The 24,679-nt window shown below is 38.9% G+C and overlaps 1 protein-coding gene across 1 annotated transcript in view; it reads right to left on the bottom strand.

Moving 5' to 3' along the window:
• Positions 1-14,554, bottom strand: part of LOC127420871 (histone deacetylase 9-B-like) — a 34,104-nt gene extending 19,550 nt beyond the window's left edge. Inside the window, exons 1-5 of the mRNA XM_051663457.1 lie at positions 14,233-14,554; positions 10,759-10,964; positions 8,136-8,301; positions 4,409-4,532; positions 4,177-4,298 (exon numbers count right to left, since the gene is read on the bottom strand). Of these exons, the coding sequence (XP_051519417.1) occupies positions 4,177-4,298; positions 4,409-4,532; positions 8,136-8,301; positions 10,759-10,964; positions 14,233-14,323 (709 nt within the window). The 5' untranslated portion in view covers positions 14,324-14,554. The remainder of the gene's footprint in view (positions 1-4,176; positions 4,299-4,408; positions 4,533-8,135; positions 8,302-10,758; positions 10,965-14,232) is intronic.
• Between the last annotated feature and the right edge of the window lie 10,125 nt (positions 14,555-24,679).

Genomic DNA, 24,679 nt, shown 5'->3' with positions numbered 1-24,679 from the left:
GCCAGATTACAGACATGGCATAATATAGTAATTTAGCCTCATGTGACACATGATGAATAAGAGCTATTAGAAAAATACTGCAAAAATATTTGCCCAGCAATCAGCAGGAAGGATTTACACATTTTTAATTCATAGGGAAAATACGCAGAGTTGTTGGCGTGTTTACATTGGGCCACGTCATTAAAGGGCATTTCGAATGAATCCTGACTCAAATTTCCTTAAACAAACACTCGTGGGACGGAGTTACATGGCATGAGAGGCTGGCTGTACGTCCACCAAAATCCCACACACACACACCTGCAAGGCTTTTTTTAGCTGGTGCTGACCTGTTCCATATGTTGGTCCAGTACTATAGCAAGGGGGAAGGTGAAGCATTCTTTTCTGAAGTGACTTGCAGAACACTTATTATAGTAAGCCTGGAATAACCTGAGTAGTGTTATGGTTTTTTTTAGTGTGTTGCTATGTGGTTGCAAGGGTGTTCTGTAAGATTTTAGTACATTGCTATGCAGTCGCTATGGTGTACTGGGTGGTTGCTGGGGTGTTGCAGTATGGTTGCTAAGGTGTTCTGAGTGTTTTTGTGGTGTTGCTATGTTGTTGCTAGGGTGTTCTGAGTGGTTTCTAGGTGGTTGCTTGTTGTCCCAATCAAAATAGCCCTACACCCTAGTCTCTATGATATTCTTGTCTCTAGATATGGCTTGAGTCCCTCCATCTATGTATGTCTATGGGATTTTTTGCCTGTAGTACATAGTGTTAGAGGTTTGTTCAAATCCCTGACCCCAAGTATGAGCAATAGTAAACGTGATGCTTGCCTTTGCAATTTTCGAGTGTTTCTCCCGCTGTTCTCTTTCCTTACACAAACAGACCTGTCGCCTGCACATCATGAGCACTCAACATCCCGCCCCCCTTCACACCTGTCAATCACTCAGTCGTGAAGGTTCCTGACCAGGGCAAAGAACAAACGTTACCTTCATGATCAGCCCCCTCACCCCCTGTCTAGCACAATCTGAGCAGGCATCTACCGGGACAGACAGGAAGTGGGGGAAGGGGTCCTTAAAAAGTCATTTAAAACCACTAACACAAGAGTATACATACAGGATGTTTGAAATTTATTTAATTCGTACATAAAAACACTGAACATTTTTTGTTTTGCTTGCAGTGCTTAGCATGCTTACACTACAAAATAAATAATTTTCTCACAAAATGTTTTCCAGTGGCATTTACTTGGAAATCAAGCCTAAAATACTGATAAGAAAATTATTTTTCGCAGTGTAAACACCTTGAATGTTGGGTATGAAACTGCTCGCATTGGGAATACGGTTTTACAGTTCATAAATCTCATTCTCTTTCAGCACAGCGAGGTGTTTTGTGTTTTAATTGGCTGTCTCAGCTCTATCTTTGCCCGTTCTGATGTATGGTCTGAAACCAGAGCCACAGGAAGTGGGCCTGCAGACTGTCTTGTCAGCGTAGACAAATTATTCCATTGACAAAAAAGCAGGCTGTTTTTCTTTTGTCTTTGTTTTCTTCTCTGTTTCGTTCCTGTTGTTTTTGTATCCCCCTAATGTGCTGGACGGGTCTCTTTTTAAAAGCTGTTGCCTGAGTTATTGAGAGCGGATGAAAAGATGGCCCATAGTTTCACGCTGATCTCAGATGCGGCCTGAGGCAGTTCAGACCCCTGCACTCGGGAATAATCTCCCCGGAGGTTTGCGGTATTCTGGCCCGCTAAGCCTCAGGACCCCCTTCCCGGTTTTTCACCATGCTGGAAATTCCGTGAAAACAGTGCCTGGATAAAAACCAGGTCTATTTTCACATACCCTTTGAAACCAGTTTCATTCTTATCATTGAGTCAGATGTATCACCTTCCACTGCAAAGTCACCTCAAAATCACCTCACTATTACATTTCTGAGCAGTCAGACTTACCATTTTCGCCTTGCGGTTAATAAAACATGCAAAAAATCCTGTAAATTGAAGGAAGGACTGCCGCCATATCTAGAGACCAAAATATCATAGAGACTTGGGAGTGTAATCTTTTGACATGGACCAGTAAGCAACCACTCAGAACACCTTAGCAACCAAACAAAACACCCTAGTAACTGCAAATCAGTGCACTAAAAACTACTTAGAACACCTCAGCAACTGCACAGCAACATCCTGGCAACTACTCACAACACCCTAGCAAAAGACCCTGGCAACAGCATAACAACATGCTAAAACGCACTCAGAAAACCCAAGCAACTGCATACAGTAGCAACACACTGGCAACCGCATTGCAACCGAATAGCAACATGCTAAAAAGCACTCAGAACAGTCCTTGCAACCGCATAACAACAGACTGGCAACCACCCACAACACTCTAGCAAAACACCCAGGCAACCACATTGCAACATGCTTAAAAACACTCAACACACTAGCAACCGTATGGAAACCCACTGGAATTAAGCTACAACACCCTAGCAACCACACAGCAACATGCTAAAAAGCACTCAGAACACCCTAGCAGCCACATAATAACACACTGGCAACTACCCAGAACACCTTGCAACTGCATTGCAACATGCTTAAAAGCACTCAGAAAAAACTAGCAACCATATATCAACCCACTGGAAACAAGCTACAACACCCTAGCAACCGCACAGCAGCATGCTAAAAAGCACTCAGAACACCCTAGCAGCCACATAGCAACACCCTGGCAACCTACACCACAACACCTAGCACACTGCACTCATGAGCAACATGCTAAAAAGCACTCAGAAAAAACTAGCAACCACATATCAACCCACTGGAAACAAGCTACAACACCCTAGCACCCGCACAGCAGCATGCTAAAAAGCACTCAGAACACCCTAGCAGCCACATAGCAACACCCTGGCAACCACCCACAACACCTAGCAACTGCATTGCAACATGCTTAAAAGCACTCAGAAAAAACTAGCAACCATATATCAACCCACTGGAAACAAGCTACAACACCCTAGCAACCGCACAGCAGCATGCTAAAAAGCACTCAGAACACCCTAGCAGCCACATAGCAACACCCTGGCAACCACCCACAACACCTAGCAACTGCATAGCAACATGCTAAAAAGCACTCAGAACTCCCTAGCAACCACATAGCAACACACTGGCAACCACTCACAACACCCTAGCAAAACACCCTGACAACTGCATAGCAACATGCTAAAAAGCACTCAGAACATCCTAGCAACCACATCGCAGCAAAATGGCAACCACCCACAACACTCTAGCAAAACACCCTGGCAACCACATCACAACATGCTAAAGAGCGCTCAAAACACCTTAGCAACCGTATATCAACACACTGGCAACCACCCACAACACCCTTGCATCTTGGCATTGAGTTTTGCGTGGGCAATTACCGCTCACATTTTCAGAAAATATAAAAATCGAAAATATGTAAATGTAAAGGATCTCTTGAGCTGCTCAGAAAACATCAAGCATGGGGTGAAAGATCAAATGCCCACACTGACCACCCTGAGCACAAGTAATGCACAGATGCTGCATTTCCTCCAGGGTGATTCGGTAAACATACGACCCAAAGCAACCTACTTCCTGCTCACGCCCAGGAGGAGTTAACCTCTCCCCCTTTCCTCTCCGCTCTGATTAGGGGGCAGAGAGCCAGACCCCTCTGCCTGGGCCTGGGTCCAGTCTCGATAACCCCTTCACTGTTTAATTGTTTGCAAACCTCTGCACCGGCCGCCTCAGGGCACAGAACGGGCATAAGCGTGGGCATTCTCACCAGGCTGACCCTAAAGCTAAACAGGGTCACTCACCGGCCCCATTTAGCTCTGCCCACAGGCCAACAGGCTCGGTGACATGCACAGTTGATTCTTGACCTCAGTGATTAAATATCGGCAAGATTCATCTGCAAACATTTAGGCAGTGTCACCTCCGCTGAGCCCCTGTGACACTTGTATAATGCTGTTATATTCTGCAAAATACAAGGGGCATCCATCTAATCCAAAACCCACGTACTAGTATAAAACTTCTGATTATAATTCATTCTTTAGACGTAACCAAATACACATCCCAGCAGCCCTTTTCAAAGACTCAAACCCAAATACTTCAGAGTTTGCCATCCAAACATGTCTCAGATTATACTGATTTTGTAACGATCATAGAACAGAATTCTTCAGCGTGACCTCTGAACTCTGACCTACCAGTCTTCCTGAGAGGGAAGTCCTCTCTGTAGTCCAGGCCAGAGGTCAGGGGGTATTTGAAGGTGGGAGGGGTCTCTCCTAACAGTGGGGAGCTCTGCTCTACGGGACCTGGGTGGGCAGAGCTAGAAGGAGTGATAACACAGATTATGACATCACAATACAATGGCACACATTGGTAATCTCTTATTCTATTGAATATTTACTCTTTTTAAAAATATCTGATGGGACGCACCTGTACCACAGTTTTGTGCGCTGGCTGAGAGGGTAACCAGCACAAGATGTAGATAGATCTTTAGCTGATTTACTCATCAAGAAGTCGTGCAGTTTCTGTCGAACTTCAGTGCTCGCCATCGCACCTGCAGGAAAATGACATAAACGCATCATTTAGTCCAGCTGAGTTTATGACGGATTAAAGAGTCTGTTATTTGATCCATATCAAAGGTGTCACCTAAAATTGTATTTCATAACTGAATCATGATGTGTTTGCACATTCTCACTCAAATGCTGCTGTGAAATTCATATTGGACTGATAAGTGCCTAAACAGTGCCATCTTGTGGTTAAGTCAGCATATTGCAGGATGGAGCACCTTGGTATATATCAAATCAAATCAAATCAAATCACTTTATTGTCACACAGCCATATACACAAGTGCAATGGTGTGTGAAATTCTTGGGTGCAGTTCCGATCAACATAGCAGTCGTGACAGTGATGAGACATATACCAATTTACAATAACATCAAATTAACACAACGCAGTTTAAACATCTGTTATACATAATTAAACTCGACTTAAAACATCAAATTAACACAACACAATTTAAACATCTGTTATACATAATTACACTCAACTTAAAACATCAAATTAACACAACACAATTTAAACATCTGTTATACATAATTACACAACTTAAAACATCAAATTAACACAACACAATTTAAACATCTGTTATACACAATTACACTCAACAATATACAAATAATAACATACACTGTACAGTATACAATATGCTGTTTTTGTTTTTTTTTTTGTTTTTTTTTTGTTTTTTACTATATAGATACTATATAGATACACATTATTCAATAAAAATTTAAATATATATGAAAAAAGTATATATATAGAATGTACAGTATTGTACTGTATTGACATTCAGGCTGTCGGTTGATAGTCAGTTGTTAAGAGAGACATAATATAATGACAGTAATATAATTTATGACAGTCCGGTGTGAGATAAAAGAGTAATAAAGTGCAGGGCTGATGTATTTTGATCGTGGGAGATCAAGAGTTCAGAAGTCTGATTGCTTGGGGGAAGAAGCTATCATGGAGTCGGCTGGTGCGGGTCCTGATGCTGCGATACCGCCTACCTGATGGTAGCAGTGAGAACAGCCCATGGCTCGGGTGGCTGGAGTCTCTGATCCTGCGAGCTTTTTTCACACATCGCCTTGTATATATTTCCTGGAGGGAGGGAAGCTCACCTCCGATGATGTGTTTGGCAGTTCGCACCACCCTTTGCAGTGCTTTGCGGTTGTGGGCAGTGCTATTGCCGTACCAGGCGGAGATACAGCCAGTCAGGATGCTCTCCACAGTGCAGGTGTAGAACCGTGTGAGGATGTGGCGGTTCATTCCAAACTTCCTCAGCCATCTCAGGAAGAAAAGGTGCTGATGAGCCTTCTTCACAACGACTTCAGTGTGGACGGACCATGTGAGTTCCTCAGTGATGTGGACACCCAGGAACTTGAAGCTGCTGACTCTCTCCACTGGTGCTCCATTGATGGTGATGGGACTGTGTTCTCTGTCTTTTCTCCTGAAGTCCACCACAAGCTCCTTTGTCTTACTGACGTTGAGGGAGAGGTTGTGCTCCTGACACCAGTGTGTCAGAGTGTGTACCTCCTCTCTGTAGGCTGTTTCATCATTGTCAGTGATCAGACCTACCACCGTCGTGTCATCAGCAAACAATTTTGAATTGAACGATGAATACAGATCTAATTTTCTGTATTCATACAATACTGAAAATTCATTTGGACTGAAAAATAAAATTAACTTGGACTGAAAATTGATTTGCAGTGCACAGATGTGTCTCTACTTGTGCTATTAGTTTATTGCATCAGTTGTTGTTAGTGTTGCCTTGTGGTGTTGCTGCAAAACAAGTCTCACCTAGAGGGATAATAAAAGTTGAATTGAGTTGAATAACCCAGATGTCTGGCATACAATTGACCACACTGTTTGGAATAATGTATTCCACAATGCTCTAGACTTAAAAAAACACCGTGACAAATGAACGAGAAGTGATATCAACTGTGATTTTTCAGTGTATTTCAATGTTTGTCATTAGATCAGACTGCTAAAAGATCAAACTAAAAATTCTATTCAAAGTACAAAACAACCGTATTTATCAGAGATGATAACTAAACGCCACTGAATTCTGAATTCAGTATGCAAATTAATGAGGTCATGTGACAACAATGTTCAGTGGCATACTACTGTTGAAATGTTGCATACTTTTTTTTATTTTGTTTTAAAAAAGGATGTGCGTCCCAAACCGCACACGTCTGCACTATTCTATGTCATTTTGTAGTTTAAGTAGTGCGAGTAGTATATTAAAAGGATAGTTCACCCAAAAATGAAAATTCTTTCATCATTTATTCACCCTCATACCATTACAGATGTGTAGGACTTTCTTTCTTCTGCTGAACACAAATGAAGATTTTTAAAAGAATATTTCAGCTGTGTAGGTCCATACAATGCAAGTGAACGGCGATCAGACCTTTGTAGCTCCAAAAATCACATAAAGGAAACATGGAAGTAATCAGTATGACTCAAGTTTTGAATCTATATATTCAGAAGCAATATGATAAATGTGGTTGAGAAACAGATCAAAATTACGTTTTTTTTTACTCTAAATCTCCACTTTCACTTTTACATCTGAAAATCACATGTGGTGTCTGTTTAGTTTCACTTTCACATCTGAAAGTGAAAGTTCAAGTGGAGATTTAGAGAAAAAATGACTTAAATATTGTCCTGTTTCTCACCCACACCTAAGATATGGATTTAACCACTGGAGCAGTATGGATTACTTTTATGTTTCTTTTATGTGATTTTTGGAGCTACAAAGGTCTGATCACCATTCACTAGCATTGTATGGACCAACAGAGCTGAAACATTCCTCTAAAAATCTTCAATTGTGTTCTGCAGAAGAAAGAAAGTCATACACATCTGGGATGGTATGAGGGTGAGTAAATGATGGGAGAATTTTCATTTTTGGGTGAACTATCCCTTTAACAATGAAAATACAACAAGAAGTGTACTGCAAGTACCAGGATGGTGCACTTCTTCAACCATCAAAACAGAGAGTGAAATGTTGGACACTTCATGCACTTAGCGCTCGCGGTTTGCCGTTTGTAGTGGAACGGGCGGAGTTGCCTGGCTGCGCTGCTGGTCTGACAAAACATTTGTAAATTATGGAGAATGTGGCAACTGGCTAAACTTCAGTGAAGACAGCACCTGGAAAATGTGAGCTGAATGCTTTACCATCAACCCACGCTGTGTAAATATGTACGTTGTTTGAGATACAAGTGTTGAACTGAGGTTGGCTAATGCGCTAATGTTGGCAGCAACACATTTGAAATGTCACTTCCGTCAGCTGTTAAAAAACGTTAAGTGTTCCATTTGGGACAATCCTACACTTTAAAAATTAATGTACTACATAGCTGAGTGCATTGTGTATATTGTAAGTCCATAGTGTATAATGGGTCATTTGGGACACAGCTAGTATGCAGTATGCATTACAGTAGATACTCTGCAGTACGCAGTACGCTAGTACTCTATTCTGAACATTCCAAACAGTGTCACATTTTGCATGAAATCTTTGTGTCATTTCAAGTTACATTTCTTAAACCTCCACACAGTGACATCACTGTGGCCTCACGCAGGGATTGGTTGTTTCGCTACAGTATTTGCTCACTCTCTTTTGATCGCTCCTTCCTCCTGTGGTGCTGCTGTTTCTGTGTCTCCCTCCTGTGGACCTCCTTCTCCTCCTCGTGCACCTCCTCTTTCTCCTCCTCCACCGGCCGACGCTCCTCAGTGAACACCTCCTGCTGCTGGCGGAGAGTCAACAAAGCCTGTTGGAGCTAAGAGACATAAAGAGTTTATTCACTCTGACATGAAATACTATGGTATTACCATGTTTTCTGGACATATACCATAGTCATTTAATTGTATTCTTTAAAATACCTGGGTAAACCATGTGGAAAAAAAAGGTTGCTGAATATGGCAATCATTCAGTAGGGCTACCATTGTATGTCAAAGTACCATTGATATTACATTGTTGTTTTTTTTACATGTACCATGGCAATATTATAAAGTACTTTCACCTAATAAGTAACGTTCCAACAACTTTGGCTAACACAGTGTAAAAGTTAGGAACAAACAATGTTAAAATAACATTAATGGAACATCCTTATGATTGCATTCATATTCGATAAAAGTTCTCACAATGTTAGCAGAATATTGTTAGTGCAACCTTGTTCAGACATGCACTAAAAAAAGTGGTAATATGCCATTATTACCTTGGGGATTTATTTATACTTGATTTAATGTGTAAAAATTACTTTCATTTGTGTAACCTAATTTGTCAGAACAGTTTATCCAGATTAATAACAGTTTTGCATTGAGGGAAAACCAGTTAATTTAGATGATAACACATATTGCACATTTTTAGGTTACCTCACAAAACATGTTCTATTGTGCTTAAAGGTGCACTCAGTAATTTTTTTTCCTCATATAAAATGTTTTACTTGTAAAGAAATTAATAACCTTATAAAAGCTCTTTTAACCTACATGGGGTGGGGGCGCCTTTATGGGGGCAGCCATGTTTGTCATATGACCATCTGAATACTACTCGCTTAATCTGAGTAACTGCCCTGTTATTGGACAGTTTCATTCATGGATTAAATGAATCCTGGTTAACTGTGCATAGTGAATTTCTACAATGGCACTGGTAACTAAAAACTTCTGTGTTTGAATGAGACAGCATCCAGGCCACTAGGTGTCAATGTAAGCCAATGTAAGTCACTTCGACATACTTCAAAAAATGCTCTTTTTTTTCAGAGAGTGAAAAGTAGCTGGCGAATTAGGTGTTCAGGAATTTTTCACATTTCTTAGGAATGTTTCACTATGTTCTACTCATCTGGAAGACAACTGGACATTTTCGAGTCCCTACAGCCACAATGTAATATTTGGAAAACGTTTTAAGAACATAAATGTGTTAGCAGGTTGGGAGAACCACGAAAATGTAATAGTACTTGAATATGGTAATTCAGAACGGTGGTATACATTAAAGTTCCATGGTATTACCATGTTTTTAGACATGTACAGTACCATGGTAATGCCATTATATTCTTTAAAAAATCACCATGGGAACATTACAACAGCTTTGGCTAACATTATGTTAAGGTTAGGAACAATGCCATGCTAACCTTTAAATCATGTTCTTCTCACATTAAGAAAACTGGACATTGTTGCATCCCCACAACCACAATGTAACATTTGTAAAACGTTTTAAGAACAGAAAATGAGTAAGAGAACCATGAAAATATAATAGTAAAAAAAATGGGGCCACTATTTCTGCTTTTTGCTCATATATTAAAAATGCATAAAGGCAGTTGCACGATTTTTGGTGTACTTCTATGACTTTTTTTAAACAATAAAAAGACGTCATCGTGAGGAAGAACTTGCTACAAATAAATACGTAAATCGTTCGACCCCCCAAAAAATGGGGCCACATGGCGAAAGAGAAGCACCAAAGTTTGCTTCCATTGAAAACTTAGCTAAACGATTTATTTATTTATTTATTTGTAACAAGTTGTTGCTCGCAATGACATCACAGTGATGTAATTTAGTTGTTTACAAAAAGTCGCTGAAGTATGCCAATAATCGTGCAAACGCCTTTATGCATTTTTAAGATATGAGCAATCAAACATAATGGCCCGTTGTTTTGGGGCCACCCTGTAGTAGTCATTTAGTACCACAAAGTACCATAGTATTACCATATTTTGGATATTTACCATTGGGAAACTGTTGTATTTTTTAAATACCTGTGAGAACCATGTAAATATCATGGTATTATATTAAAAAATACAATGGTATTGCCACATTATTGTACAAGGCACAACTTCACAGCTAAAAAGCATAACACAAACACACAGTGAGGTAATGAGATTAAGCACTTCAACAATAATCACTGACTAAGCAGGTCTGGCTAAATTGATAGTCTTTGGTCAATGTTTCCTCCAGGTCAGCCAAGTGAACTTATATCACATTGAACTGCTTTAAAGGTCCACTTCAACCACAAATATCTTACGCAATCAAAGCCATCAACAACATTTACAACAACACAGAGTGACGTAAGACTTAGTTTAACGAATGAATCGGTCAGCAGCAGTCATGTTTTTAAAGTAATATTACAATGGAAGTCTATGGGGCAAGGCTTTCTGGAGGGTTTAAAAGCAGAAATGTGAATCAAGCCTTCCTTATAGCCGTGTAATAAAGCCTAATGGTTATTTCACATGTATATTAGTGGTGCAGACCTTGATGTGTTCCTCGAGCTGGGCCTGGTGCTGTCTCAGGAGGTTCTGGTGCTGTTTCTGGAACTCCGAGATGAGTAGATGTTTCTGGATCTGCTGCTGTCTCTGGATCAGAAGAAGCTCATGCTGTAACTGCTTCTCCCATTCTTCAGAGTCACGATCCCAATCCAACATACTGACCTCAGACCTGCCCACCGCGGATAATGCCACTGAACCCGAGAGAAAGAGAGCAAATACAGTTATTAAAAAGATGCCACCTTTGACTTAATGGAATAAAGTTGATGCTAAAATGCAACATAACTGAGAATTCCAACTCAAAAGCAACCTCAGAGCAATAAAACCTTCCTCTAGGCAAATGCATACACAGTTATTCTTTGATGCCACTTCTGGGGTAACTAACGTATGTAACAGTCAACAGATGCATTTGACTCTGAAAATCAGCATCACATCGCCCATAAGCACAGAAATAAAAACCGTTGTGTTGTGAAACCATCTCTCGCCACAGAGACTCCATTGGGCCCCTTGCCCAGAATACACCGGCCACAAAAAGTACAGACCACCAAAACAGAACCACAATACAGGCCAGAGGTGTCAATCAACACCAAAAATAGTGTCGCATGTGTTCTGATTGCAGTAAAGAAGGCAAGATGGTCATAAGACACAACTTTGTGACTTTTAAAACATGCCATCTTGGCTAAATTTTTTGTTCGAAAACTTCTCGATGTTTCTGTCTACTGAGATTAGCCGCTGTTATTCGAGAAAAAAACGGCGAAATGAGTGTGCATTATAAATAAAGCCTTCCGGTATGTAGTTATGTGAGGAGTTAACTCAGATGGAATGATAACTGGTGCTAATCTTAGCCTCATAATGCCTTAAGCCCAAAATACAGTGGCTAAGAATAGTCGAGCTTGAAGTCAAGAGGCCAGAACGTTCAACATGCAGCCACGGGCAGTAACGGGGTGCAGAGGCACTGAGGGGTAAATAACTGCCCTCTTACACTTGAGAACGACTCAATGTGTTTTTGTAGCTTTTTCTAAGATATGTCAAACCAAGCATGAAGTGAACATACAGACACCTGCAACATGCATCAACCTGCTCCGCATTTTGTGACAGTTAGGGTTTCCGACTGTTCTGTATTAGCCAGGACGCCTATTGTCAAAATGTGCAAAAGTTTGCAAATTATAATTATTTGCATCCTAAAACATCTGCAAAATATGAAGTTCCTAAAGAGAACTATATTCAAATGGCTTTATTTTACAACATACAGTATGAACGATTTGCACAGACATTTGTTTGAATTCCTTGAGAGATCTCCTTTAAATAACTGTTAAGAAAGAGAAAGGTTTTGCAAAAACCTCTGCATTATTGCGTAAATTCCAAAATGTGCAAAATCGGTAAACATTCATAAAATGCGAATCTCTTAAGGAAAAAAATCAAACAAATTTCTTTTGAAAATAGTATTTTACAGATGCCTAGATTCTACCCTGATAGCACACGAACATCCCCCAGTTGTGTGTTTTCATCTAGAAAAACTCTAGAAAAAGACTTTCAGCAGATGCCTTTGAGACGTTTATGATTTAGAATGTATGTAAATCTGCTCTCTTTAAAATGTTCATAAGATGTACGAATGTGATGATCACAGAGATGTACGTGTGCTATCTTTGTATAGGCCTACTTTTTCTAGTGGACTTTCGAAGTGTGCATCTGTTGGCTACATGCTTTTAGAGCTGATTTTACTCAGAATTCTTTGCATTACGGAAGAGGATGAGTTTGTTATGTTTTTTTAATTGTACAAAAGTGGCCAGGTGTTAAACGCCAAGCATGAACCTTAAAGTGATGTAATAATGAATGTTAAGGTAATGAATTTAGCTACATGCTAATGCTAGCATGCTAATGCAAACAGTGTACATCAAAGGGGTTTGTTCAATTCACAACTTTATAATATGATAGTATGTCCCAATACTGGCACGCTGTCTTATTACACACTCTGTCGTGTAGTATGTACTCTCCCATCACAAGCAAAGTACATACTTGCAGTGCGTAGCCGAAATATGCTAAATGGGACACAACCAAACTTTCATTCAATACAGCATGACTCCATGTATCTCCTGAAGACCTATCAGGAAATCATGGGGGATTATAGAGAAATAGAGAAGGCCAATACGCCTCACAGAAGAGAGATAAGCTAAAAGCAGGAACCATAGTCACAACTCTGGACTGCCGAACTCATAAATCACTCTGTTTTAATGCTGTTTGCTCAGTGAGTGAAATTCGTCAGTAATAAGTTGATACTTAAAAAAACAAAAAAACAATGGCTATTCTATGTTTGGTGTAGCATAGCCTACTACCATAATACTCTTACTATTTCTATACTATGTTCTGTCGTAAGTATGCTGTGCACAGTATGCTAGAACACACGGATGATGTACTAAAATTTCCAAAAATGTGCAGTATACCACAGAGCAAAGAACTGACTCTTTATTTGTCCTGAATCATTATTTGATCAGACTGCTAAAAGAAAAAGACATTTTAACACAAACTTAGGATGCCACTCACTCATTTAAACATGCACTGTGATGAAGTCAAATGATAACAATGTAGCATACTACTTCTCAAAATGGCAATGCATTCTGTTTTACACACTAATTTTACAAAATAGTAGGCAGCAGTGCAAGCGCAAAATTGTCTTCTGTAATGCACTTTAATAAATCAGCCTAATTTTAAGATTTACACATTTCAGTTGTAAGACAAATTGCCATCAAACTGCATCTTTAAATAACCTACATAGTATAAATCAAGCATTGAATTGTGAAGTATTAACATTTAATTAAATACTTCACATCATGCTTCATTCATAATATGTATTTTTTTATATTGCCCAGTTAATTCAGTTTACTCAGTTTATTTGGTTTTATGGAGATTTGTCTTACAATTAAAATGCATAAATATTAAAAATAAAAAATGTATTTATTTATTTATTTATTTTAGTGGGAACTGTGTGTAATATTAGACCAAAATATATGTACAATATATGCACACTTCGAAAAACCACTGTAAAAAGTATATTATCTTGCCACCTATTTCAATTGTGTCTGGAGAGATTAAATGAGATCTCACTAAAACCTGAATTATGTTTTCTGGACAGCAATGAGATGTAATAGAGATCAAAAGCAGACTTTTACTTGAGTCTCTTACTGTACTTCTCAGGTGTTTCTCCTGAGAAAAAGACCCCATCTCTGGTTTTTCCTCTAGAGTGTCAGAAGAGATCTCAACAATGTCTCAAACTGTGCTCAGTATCATATTCTTCCACGGGTAAATGTTCTGAGCTATGCGCTCCACATTAATATTTGTATTTCTACCAAGAAACATCATAGACAAACTTAATATTTCAATGAAACAAAACCTGAAACAAAAACTCAATTAAGTCTCCTGAGCTATGAAAGAGCAACCTCTGGGACTTCTCCTCACATCTGGTACCTGATCCGACTGCAGTGCCGTGTGTGTCCAGAATTCTCCTCCTCCACTCTGCAGTGATGCTGGAGTCAGCCTCATAAATGGTTTGCAGCATAACTCTGGCTTTGCCTCACAACAGAGCTCTGTCTCCACGCCACAACACCTCCCTCTCAATGTCAAAACTTCCTCTCTTCTGAACTGTCTCTCTTCAGTAAAACTGTTCTGGACTCCTGGGACTCTTTCGTCTCCTCTGGCTTATTTTAGCTGTCCGCACGGAGTTTCATCAGGTAGATAAACGCGTGAAAATGTCAACTCTTTTACTGCCTCTCTGTACAAACGATGCTCTCTGGCTCTGTCTCATGTTCTCACTGTTACTCTTCCTAACCGCTCTCTCTCTCTCTCTCTCTTTCTCTCTCTCTCTTAGGTGCCAAGAATAGCAGCAGGACCAGCCCAGGACAGAAATAGGCTGGGCCAGACCCGGGGAGTAGAGCAGCGGCCAGGCGCTCAAAATAGCAACACAAAAACACAGCTGTCTGCCTTCATCTCTTCCCTGTCCTCTCTCTTTCTCCTTTCATTATCTCTCTGTGGGTGAATCTCACAAAGAACATGTGCAAAGAGTCAGATTTCACTCCAAAACCAATAGAAATATATGAGAAATTTCACTGTCACTACTGTAACACAAAACAATAATTTTCATTATTGTATAATGAAAAAGTGCATTCTAATTATTGTAGCACAAAAAAGTCATTTTTATTACTGTAACTTAAAAAATGCATTATAATTACTTTAACACAAATAAATTTAACTGTCATTACCGTAACACACCAAAAAATAATAATAATAATAATTCTCATCACTCACTTGAAAACAATGCCTTTTAATTAGTGTAACACAAAACATCAGTCTCTTTTGAAAAAATCGATTCTTATTACTGTAACACACAAAAAAATCCTTTCTAATATAATGCACAATCGTATTAATTCACATATGGTCTTACATCATTATTTTTATTGTAGGCTAATGATAATAGGGGGTGGGGGTGTCTAATTGTGATGAAAATATTGCTGAAATGCAAAACAAAAATAAAAAATCTTAACAGTCCTAAAATAGACTTTATTGTCTTAATGGAAACAATGATTTCTCATTTTATTCTTTTGGTTTTGGGGTGAAATGTGACCTGATGTGATCTCTTTTTATGAGATTCAACACACTCTCTCTCCTTATCTCTCTCAGTACCCTTTGAATCTCTCTCTACCTCACGTTTTCTCCTTCTCTGTGTAGGACTGTATTTCTTCAAGTCCTCTATGGACAATCTTTCAGTCACTGTCTGTTTTTCTTCCGTTTGATCTTTTTTCTTATCTGTTGACACTTGAAATGACTGAAAGGAGCTTTCAGAGAGCAACAGATGAGTCTGTCTCATCTTCCGGCTGCATGTTCTCATCTCCTCAATGTCACAGTCATTCTTTACCTGTTTCTCTAGACAGTTAAACTCTGTAAATACATTAGCAGGCTGATTTCAAAGGGAGATCTGGGCACATTCTGCTGACATTTCAAAAGTCTTTGATTCCCTGTCTGCAGAACAAAGCTTGAAGCTCATGGACTAACAAGCGAATACATTGGTTGCAAATTTGCAGTAAGATGCAAAGTGTTTACGGTAGACTCAGACTGTCGGCTTTACAGTAAGAGTTTGCTGATTTTCCGTGTTAATTTCCATTGTGGCATCAAATTCACATCATTAAAATTATGTGACGGACAGCTGTCAAATCCATCCAAGGAGGCTTTTAAAGCTCATGAGACCTAATGGAGGTCATACTGTGTTTGTTTCTTTGAAGAATCAACTTTTGACACTAATGAGTCAATTGATAATGCAGTAAGAATATAGAGAAATACATTTAATTTGGATAGAATACCTAAAAAGAAAATTGGTCTTGGAAGAATTTGATGAGAAATTATCAAAGGCATATTTTTGTTCCATTTTTGCAGAAAATAACGATTGTAAATTTTAAAAGTGTACAGTATATCTGCTAAAAGTTTGTTTTGTACACTTAAAGAATGCACAAGGATATAGATGACCTCCATGCTAACACACACGGACTAAAAGCCACAAAACTTCAATTTTGAACAGCGTCACACCAACTGCATTAAACTACCCTGTGGGGAAAACACCTGACAATTGAGCAGTGTTAAAAGACAAATAGGACACAAAGCAGCAGCTATTGACGTGGAATACCCTCAGGCCTGCAGAAGGAATTAGGAAATGGAGGAAATCTTTTTGTAATCCAGAAACAGCACAATTCCCAGGAGAGATGCATTCCTAATGCATGACAGAGATGTAGTTCCTCTGTGGCCACAAATGGCATTACAACTTTATTTTCCCAAGCAGTTTTTAGTGTTTACTAAGGCAAGCATCGCTATTACTTTAAATGTACTTTTAAATCTACTAACCTGTGTATCTCATTCAGCACTGTTATATTATATGAATGATACCTCAAATCAGGGAGGTGTAATGTTACTTTTCTAAGCAATCACACTGAAAATTTTCACTTGTTTCATGAAAAAAGTCAGAAATATCCAATAGATTTACATTGAAGGAGTGACAAAACACCCTAGCAACCATATAGTAAAAACCTAGCTACCACCAAGAACACCCTAGCAAGTTGCAACCAACAAACAACCACTTAAAACACCATAATAACCGCAAATACCCATTACACCACACAGAACACCATAGCAACCATATAGTAAAGCCGTAGCAACCACCAAGAACACCTTGGCAAATTTCAACCACCTAACAACCACTTAAAACACCATAATAACTGCAAAGTAATGCCCTAGCAAACACCCAGAACACCCTAGCAACCACCAAGCAACCACCCAGAAAACCCTAGCAACCACCTAGTAAACACCAAGAACATCCTTGCAACCACATAGCAACTGCCTAGCAACTCACAAAAGACAACTCAGAACACCTTAGAAACCATGTTTATACCCTTGCAGTCACTCACAACCTTGCTTTGTGGCATCAAGTTATGCATGGGGAATCACAGCTCACATTTTCTTCAGAAAATGTAAAAATCGAATAAATTAATATAGTATATAATCTTATAATAAATTAATGTTTCATGTACAGTCAGTGCTGGCAGTGATACCTGGATCACACACACACACACACACACACACACACACACACACACACACGGAGAGAGAGAGAGAGAGAGAGAGAGAGAGAGAGAGAGAGAAAGAAAGAGAGAGAGAGACACACCTATAGCTTTCCTGGTCTTCCTCTGTAGACAAAACAAAGGCAGTGTTGTAAATAGGTCATCTGCACAGGTCAGTGGCAGAGAAACAGACACTCCCAAGGTAAAAGAGGACAGATAAAAATAACCACAACAACAAAACAATGTCTGTTATATCTACAATGACTATAAACTCTTTCTTATGGGATCAAAATCCCGTCAAAAGTACTGCGGTCATGGATCCAAAAATAATAAGCGTGAATCAAAATATTAAGCGTGAATCAAAAAATTATAAGTGCAGATAAAAAAATCATAAGCGCAAAAATAAGCAAAAAGCGCAGATCAAAAAATAACAAGCATGAATCAAAAATATATAAACATTTAAAATATGCTGCAAAAAAAAAAAAAACAAAAAAAAAAGCAAAGTTATCAGAATTGCAAACAAAATCATGTTTTCCTTGGTTATATTACTGTTTTTTGTGTTCTCTGACAATTTTGCTCATATTTTCATTTATTTATTTTTTGTACGCTTACGCTGTATTTTTCTTTGCTTTTGTTTCCGAGTTCTGCGCTTGGTTTTCTAAAACTTGTGAGTAGAGTTTCATGTAAATCAGGGGGCATTTTGCATCCCCATTGATCCACTAGTTCTTGATCGACAGCTCCTCCTCTAGACAATCATTCGAAGAGGGGAGGTGACATCACTTCAATGCGACTCCGACGGCTGCTGCTCAATTGCAGGATGGTAGATGAAGATGGATAAACGTCAGTTGGCAAATCCTGGACAATCACAGGTAATTGAATATAACTATATTATTTGTGGTTGATAGATACGCTGCTTGTGTCTGTTTTGAGTATTTTCTGCCAGCTCTAGGAAACAATGAGTATGAGAGATGTGTTTACAGTATATAAATTGAATGTATCTTTGTGTAAATTTAATAGGCTACTCTTGTTTGTGTAAGGCACAAACAGCCTGCAAAGCAACATACAAACAAGTATTTCCTGATTTAAGATAATAATTATGACACCAAGGCCTATTACAATACTGATGAATATAGAAATGCTTACATATAATTGGACTTTTTGTTTTTCTAATCATATCAAAAATCTAAAAGGTGTGCATTATTGCTGACACCTACATGCACACTTTGGAGTTGGTTGTATGACTGTAAGTCATTTGCTTCGAATGTTATTGAAGTTGTATACTCTATGTTATGGAAATGTTTGTAAATGTTAGGATATTTAAGCTCCAATGTTGCCTGTATCTTTAGAGATGGTCCTTAAATTTGCGCCTATTTGTGAATAAAGAAGTCCAATGTCAAGACCACTTTATTGCATTATTTATTGACGTGGGGACACTTGGTCACTTGTTTCTGATTTCGCTGCAGTATTGTGGAAAAATAAACTACATGTAGCCATACCAACAATGCCAACGTAGGATCAGTACATAAAGGCACATTCAGCAACATTGAAAAGTGGATCAAGCTGGGTTCTGAACTTGCGACTACATTGGTACAGCTAGTAAAAATATGCATCAAACATCCACACCAACCCAGCCTTGTTTTTGTTAGATATGCAGCCAATAACCTACAAACAAGGAAGTCTTAAATAATGTCTAAACTAAAACTCTGCTAACTAAATTCAGCTGACTTGATACATGTGTTAACGGACTATGATAATGACCTACTCGGACAACACATTGTTTCCTAGAGCTGGCAGAAAATACTCAAAACAGACACAAGCAGCGTATCTATCAACCACAAATAATATAGTTATATTCAATTACCTGTGATTGTCCAGGATTTGCCAACTGACGTTTATCCATCTTCATCTACCATCCTGCAATTGAGCAGCAGCCGTCGGAGTCGCATTGAAGTGATGTCACCTCCCCTCTTCGAATGATTGTCTAGAGGAGGAGATGTCGATCAAGAACTAGTGGATCAATGGGGATGCAAAATGCCCCCTGATTTACATGAAACTCTACTCACAAGTTTTAGAAAACCAAGCGCAGAACTCGGAAACAAAAGCAAAGAAAAATACAGTGTAAGCATACAAAAAATAAATAAATGAAAATATGAGCAAAATTGTCAGAGAACACAAAAAAACAGTAATATAACCAAGGAAAACATGATTTTGTTTGCAATTCTGATAACTTTGCTTTTTTTTTCTTTTTTTCTTTTTTTCTTTTCTTTGTTTTTTTTTTGCAGCATATTTTAAATGTGTTTTTAATTCATGTTTGTTATTTTTTTGATCTGCACTTATTATTTTGATATGCGCTTATTATTTCTTTATCTGCCCTTATTATTATTTTGATTCACGCTAATTATTTTTGAATACTTTTGACGGGATTTTGACCCCATACTTTCTCTCTGGCTGTGCTCCAAATTGAATGCAAGAGTACTTCTTACTGCACATTGTTTAATAGTAGGGCCACAAACATACTCTACGCAAGTATTCAAACACAGATGTGAATACCTGTGCAGTATCTGGCCAACACATTGCAAGTGCGCAGTTCCGTTGCACACTCTTATAATGTGTTCCTGTATCACTGTGGTAGTGAAGTACAATTGAAGTCAGAAGTTTACATACACCTTAGCCAAATACATTTAAACTCAGTTTTTCACAATTCCTGACATTTAATCATAGAAAACATTCCCTGTCTTAGGTCAGTTAGGATCACTACTTTATTTTAAGAATGTGAAATGTCAGAATAATAGTAGAGAGAATGATTTATTTCAGCTTTTATTTCTTTCATCACATTCCCAGTGCGTCAGAGGTTTACATCCATTTTGTTAGTATTTGGTAGCATTGCCTTTAAATTGTTTAACTTGGGTCAAACATTTTGGGTAGCCTTCCACAAGCTTCTCACAATACGTTGCTGGAATTTTGTCCCATTCCTCCAGACAGAACTGGTGTAACTGAGTGAGGTTTGTAGACCTCCTTGCTCGCACACGCTTATTCAGTTCTGCCCACAAATTTTCTATCGGATTGAGGTCAGGGCTTTGTGATGGCCACTCCAATATCTTGACTTTGTTGTCCTTAAGCCATTTTGCCACAAATTTGGAGGTATGCTTGAGGTCATTTCCCATTTGGCAGACCCATTTGCGACTGAGCTTTAACTTCCTGGCTGATGTCTTGAGATGTTGCTTCAATATATCCACTTAATTTTCCTTCCTCATGATGCCATCTATTTTGTGAAGTGCACCAGTCCCTCCTGCAGCAGAGCACCCCCACAACATGATGCTGCCACCCCCATGCTTCATGGTTGGGATGGTGTTCTTCGGCTTGCAAGCCTCACCCTTTTTCCTCCAAACATAACGATGGTCATTATGGCCATACAGTTCAATTTTTGGTTTCTTCAGACCAGAGGACATTTCTGCAAAAAGTACGATTTTTGGAGTAGTGGCTTCTTCCTTGCTGAGCAGCCTTTCAGGTTATGTCGATATATGACTCGTTTTACTGTGGATATAGATACTTGTCTACCTGTTTCCTCCAGCATCTTCACAAGGTCCTTTGCTGTTGTTCTGGGATTGATTTGCACTTTTCGCTCCAAACTATGTTCATCTCTAGGAGACAGAATGCATCTCCTTCCTGAGCGGTATGATGGCTGTGTGGCCCCATGGTGTTTATACTTGCGTACTATTGTTTGTACAGATGAACGTGGTACCTTCAGGCATTTGGAAATTGCTCCCAAGGATGAACCAGACTTGTGGAGGTCCACAATGTTTTTTCTGAGATCTTGGCTGATTTCTTTTGATTTTCCCATGATGTCAAGCAAAGAGGCACTGAGTTTGAAGGTAGACCTTAAAATACATCCACAGGTACACCTCCAATTCAGTACACCTCCTATCAGAAGCTAATTGCCTAAAGGCTTGACATCATTTTCTGGAATTTTCCAGAAAAATAAAGGCATAGTTAACTTAGTGTATGTACAATTCTGACCCACTGGAATTGTGATATAGTCAGTTAAAAGTGAAACAATCTGTCTGTAAACAATTGTTGGAAAAATTACTCATGTCATGCACAAAGTAGATGTCCTAAACGACTTGCCAAAACTATAGTTTGCTAATATGAAATCTGTGGAGTGGTTAAAAAAGGAGTTTTAATGACTTCAACCTAAGTGTATGTAAACTTATGACTTCAACTGTATGCACATAAATGTACTTGTAGTGTATATTTTGAGATAATAGCTTTTAAAACTAGTATGTGAAAAAGTATTTATCATTTATTACTGAATATCTTAGCTCTGTAGGTCCATACAATGCAAGTGAATGGAGGCCAGAATTTTTAAGGTCCAAAACGCATATAAAGGCAGCATAAAAGTAACTTTTGGAACTTCGAAGGTCTCATCCCCATTCACTTGCACTGTGTGGTGGCATAGTGGACTAAAGCACTGAACTGGTAAGCAGAAGGTTGTTGGTTTAATCCCCACAGCCACCACCATTGTGTCCTTGAGCAAGGCACTTAACTCCAGGTTGCTCCAGGGGGATTGTCCCTGTAATAAGGGCACTGTAAGTTGCTTTGGATAAAAGCGTCAGCCAGATGCATAAATGTAAATGTATGGACCTACAGAGCTGCAATGTTGTTCTGAAAATCTTGATTTGTGTTCTGCAGAAGAAAGAATGTCATACACATCTGGGATGGCATGAGGGTGAGTAAATAATGAGAGAATTTTCATTTTGGGTGAACTATCCCTTTAAAAATGGTTATTTTACATTTGTCTTAACTTTTGGCTGTCTGATCAAGAATGAGTCAAGAGATAACTATTCTAGTGAATTAATCACAAGTCCAGCATATTGTGGGATACAGTATTTCACGCAGTGTGCTCTGGTTGTATACTGCACATCTTGAGAAATTAAGTATAGGGTATTTGCCTTGTACATGCTGCATACTGAAAAGTAGTACTAGAGTACTAGAATACAAGAGCTACCAGGAGGACGCACACACTTGCAAACAGGATTGAACACTCTTGCAAACGCTCCCTCTTGAGGCTAAATTACAAAAGTGCATGAGTGACTTTAACACAGGGCAGTCAGAGATTTGACACAACCCAAATGTGTGTGTGCAAATATGTTTTTGTGTGATTGTTCATGTGTAACTGCTTGTGAGTACAACTGCTTTTTGTTTGTGTATTAAGACAATCAAAAGATATATTGCAATAATTCTGTTAATATATTGCAATAATTCCATGTATGATCCATGCATTATCACTGCATAATTTCAGGGAGAATCTGTCTGCGTTTGTGTGTTGAAAGTGTCTCCTCTGTGCCACCTGTCAGTTGGACGTCCATCTGTCTCCATAAACCAGCCAGAAACACGTCCAGACCATGATCTGCAAACAGGCGGACGCCAGACGAGGCTAAATTTACATCACTTCTGTCACATTACTTTTACCTGCGGCCTGAAAACAGCCCCTACAGCGCAGGTAAGAGTGAGTGTGGAGTGCAGGTCATGCCATTTTCAGTGATGGAGAGGTACCTGTGTCCTCTAACAAGCTCACTGTGGGGGTTCAGCATTCAAGTTAAGCTCGATCGACAGCATTTGTAGCATAATGTTGATTACCACAAACATTTATTTTTACTCGTCCCTCCTTTTCTTAAAAAAAAAAAGCAAAAATCTGGGTTAGAGTGAGGCACTTAAAATGGAAGTCAATGGGGGCAAATTCGTTAACGTTAAAATACTCACTGATTCAAAAGTTTTATCACATTAAAATCATGTTTAGACGCATATTGTTTATGTCTTCTGTACTTTTGAAACAGTGAGTATTTTAACGTTCACTTCCATTGTAAGTGCCTCACTGTATCCCAGATTTTTGCTTTTGTTTTTTAAATAAACGAGGATGAGTTTTAATAATATTTGTGGTTATCATTATACCACAAATGCTGTCGACTGAGCTTAACTTGTATTGAACTAGGTTCCATTATGACAACTTAACTCATAAAAGATCAACCTGTGTTTAATGAACTGTATCTTTTTTTTTTCCTGTGCAATAATGGTTGAAATATTTACTAGCTGTTTTGGAGTCAAGCCTCTAAGGTATGTCACTATACAGAAATTGACTGTCAAAAATAAACCTACCAGAGAAATATTCACTGGAGTGTGACAACTAACCCCGGTCTCCCCTATATGCATATAATTCCCTTATGTTCAATAATAGTGCCAGACTGTGACAAATTCACACCGATATTTATAGCAGACCTGTTAATGTAGTCTATGAGCTTCTCCTGAGGTCGCCATGGATATGAGCAGTAACAATCCACCTGTGCATGCATAAGTCTCATCTTTATGTAATAACACACCACTGTGTTAAAAACAAGCAGAGACGCACTGGTGGAACAGGTTCTGTATAGCAGAGGTGGTGTGTGTGTGTGTGTGTGTGTGTGTGTGTGTGTGTATGTGTGTGTGTGTGTGTGTGTGTGTGTGTGTGTGTGTGCTGTCAGTTCTATTTATAGTGCAGTGATGTTCCCCTAAGGTCTCTAAACCCTTCTAGAATAAACCAACAAAAATAATTTCAATTAAATTACATATGCATTAAAATTAATATTTTTACACTATTATGTGTTATTAGACAGAGTCTGGTGTAAAAAACTGCTCCAGTTAATTCCATATAATTGCATGCATGCATTATACCATGCATCATTTCAAATAAATGCATGACCCTAAATAGCTTAAAAGCAGTTATCTGACTTTAGATTTAGCCAATGATTAAAAACTTAAAATCAATCAATCAATCTGTCTGTCTGTCTGTCTGTCTGTCTGTCTCTCTCGCTCTCTCGCTCTCTCTCTCTCTCTCTCTCTCTCTCTCTCTCTCTCTCTCTCTCTCTCTCTCTCTCTCTCTATCAATCTATCTATCTATCTATCTATCTATCTATCTATCTATCTATCTATCTGAACGATGAAAACCCTAAAGAAAAAAAGAAGACACTTACCTGAGAGACTCTTTTGTATCTGTTCCTGCTCGTTTGTGGAGTGATATAAGAGAAATGGTGGCGATCAAACACTCATTCATAAAAAATATCCGCACCGCGCATCTTCAGCGCTCGCGCCTCAAGGCTTGGGACGCGCGCGCGCAACAGTCCGTTTCTAAAAATAGCGCATCTCCACAATAGCGAAGAAGATGCACTAGACTAGAATAACAGCACACTGGTCTATAGAAGGTGTCAGAATTTCTCACATCACATTTGCAGCCTGATATTTTCTCAAGAGACCAAATGCGGACAGTAAGTGAGCTCGCGCAA

This window comes from Myxocyprinus asiaticus, chromosome 30 (genome assembly GCF_019703515.2).
Source record: "Myxocyprinus asiaticus isolate MX2 ecotype Aquarium Trade chromosome 30, UBuf_Myxa_2, whole genome shotgun sequence".
Lineage (NCBI taxonomy): Eukaryota > Metazoa > Chordata > Actinopteri > Cypriniformes > Catostomidae > Myxocyprinus > Myxocyprinus asiaticus.
This window is presented reverse-complemented; position numbering and strand designations above follow the sequence as displayed.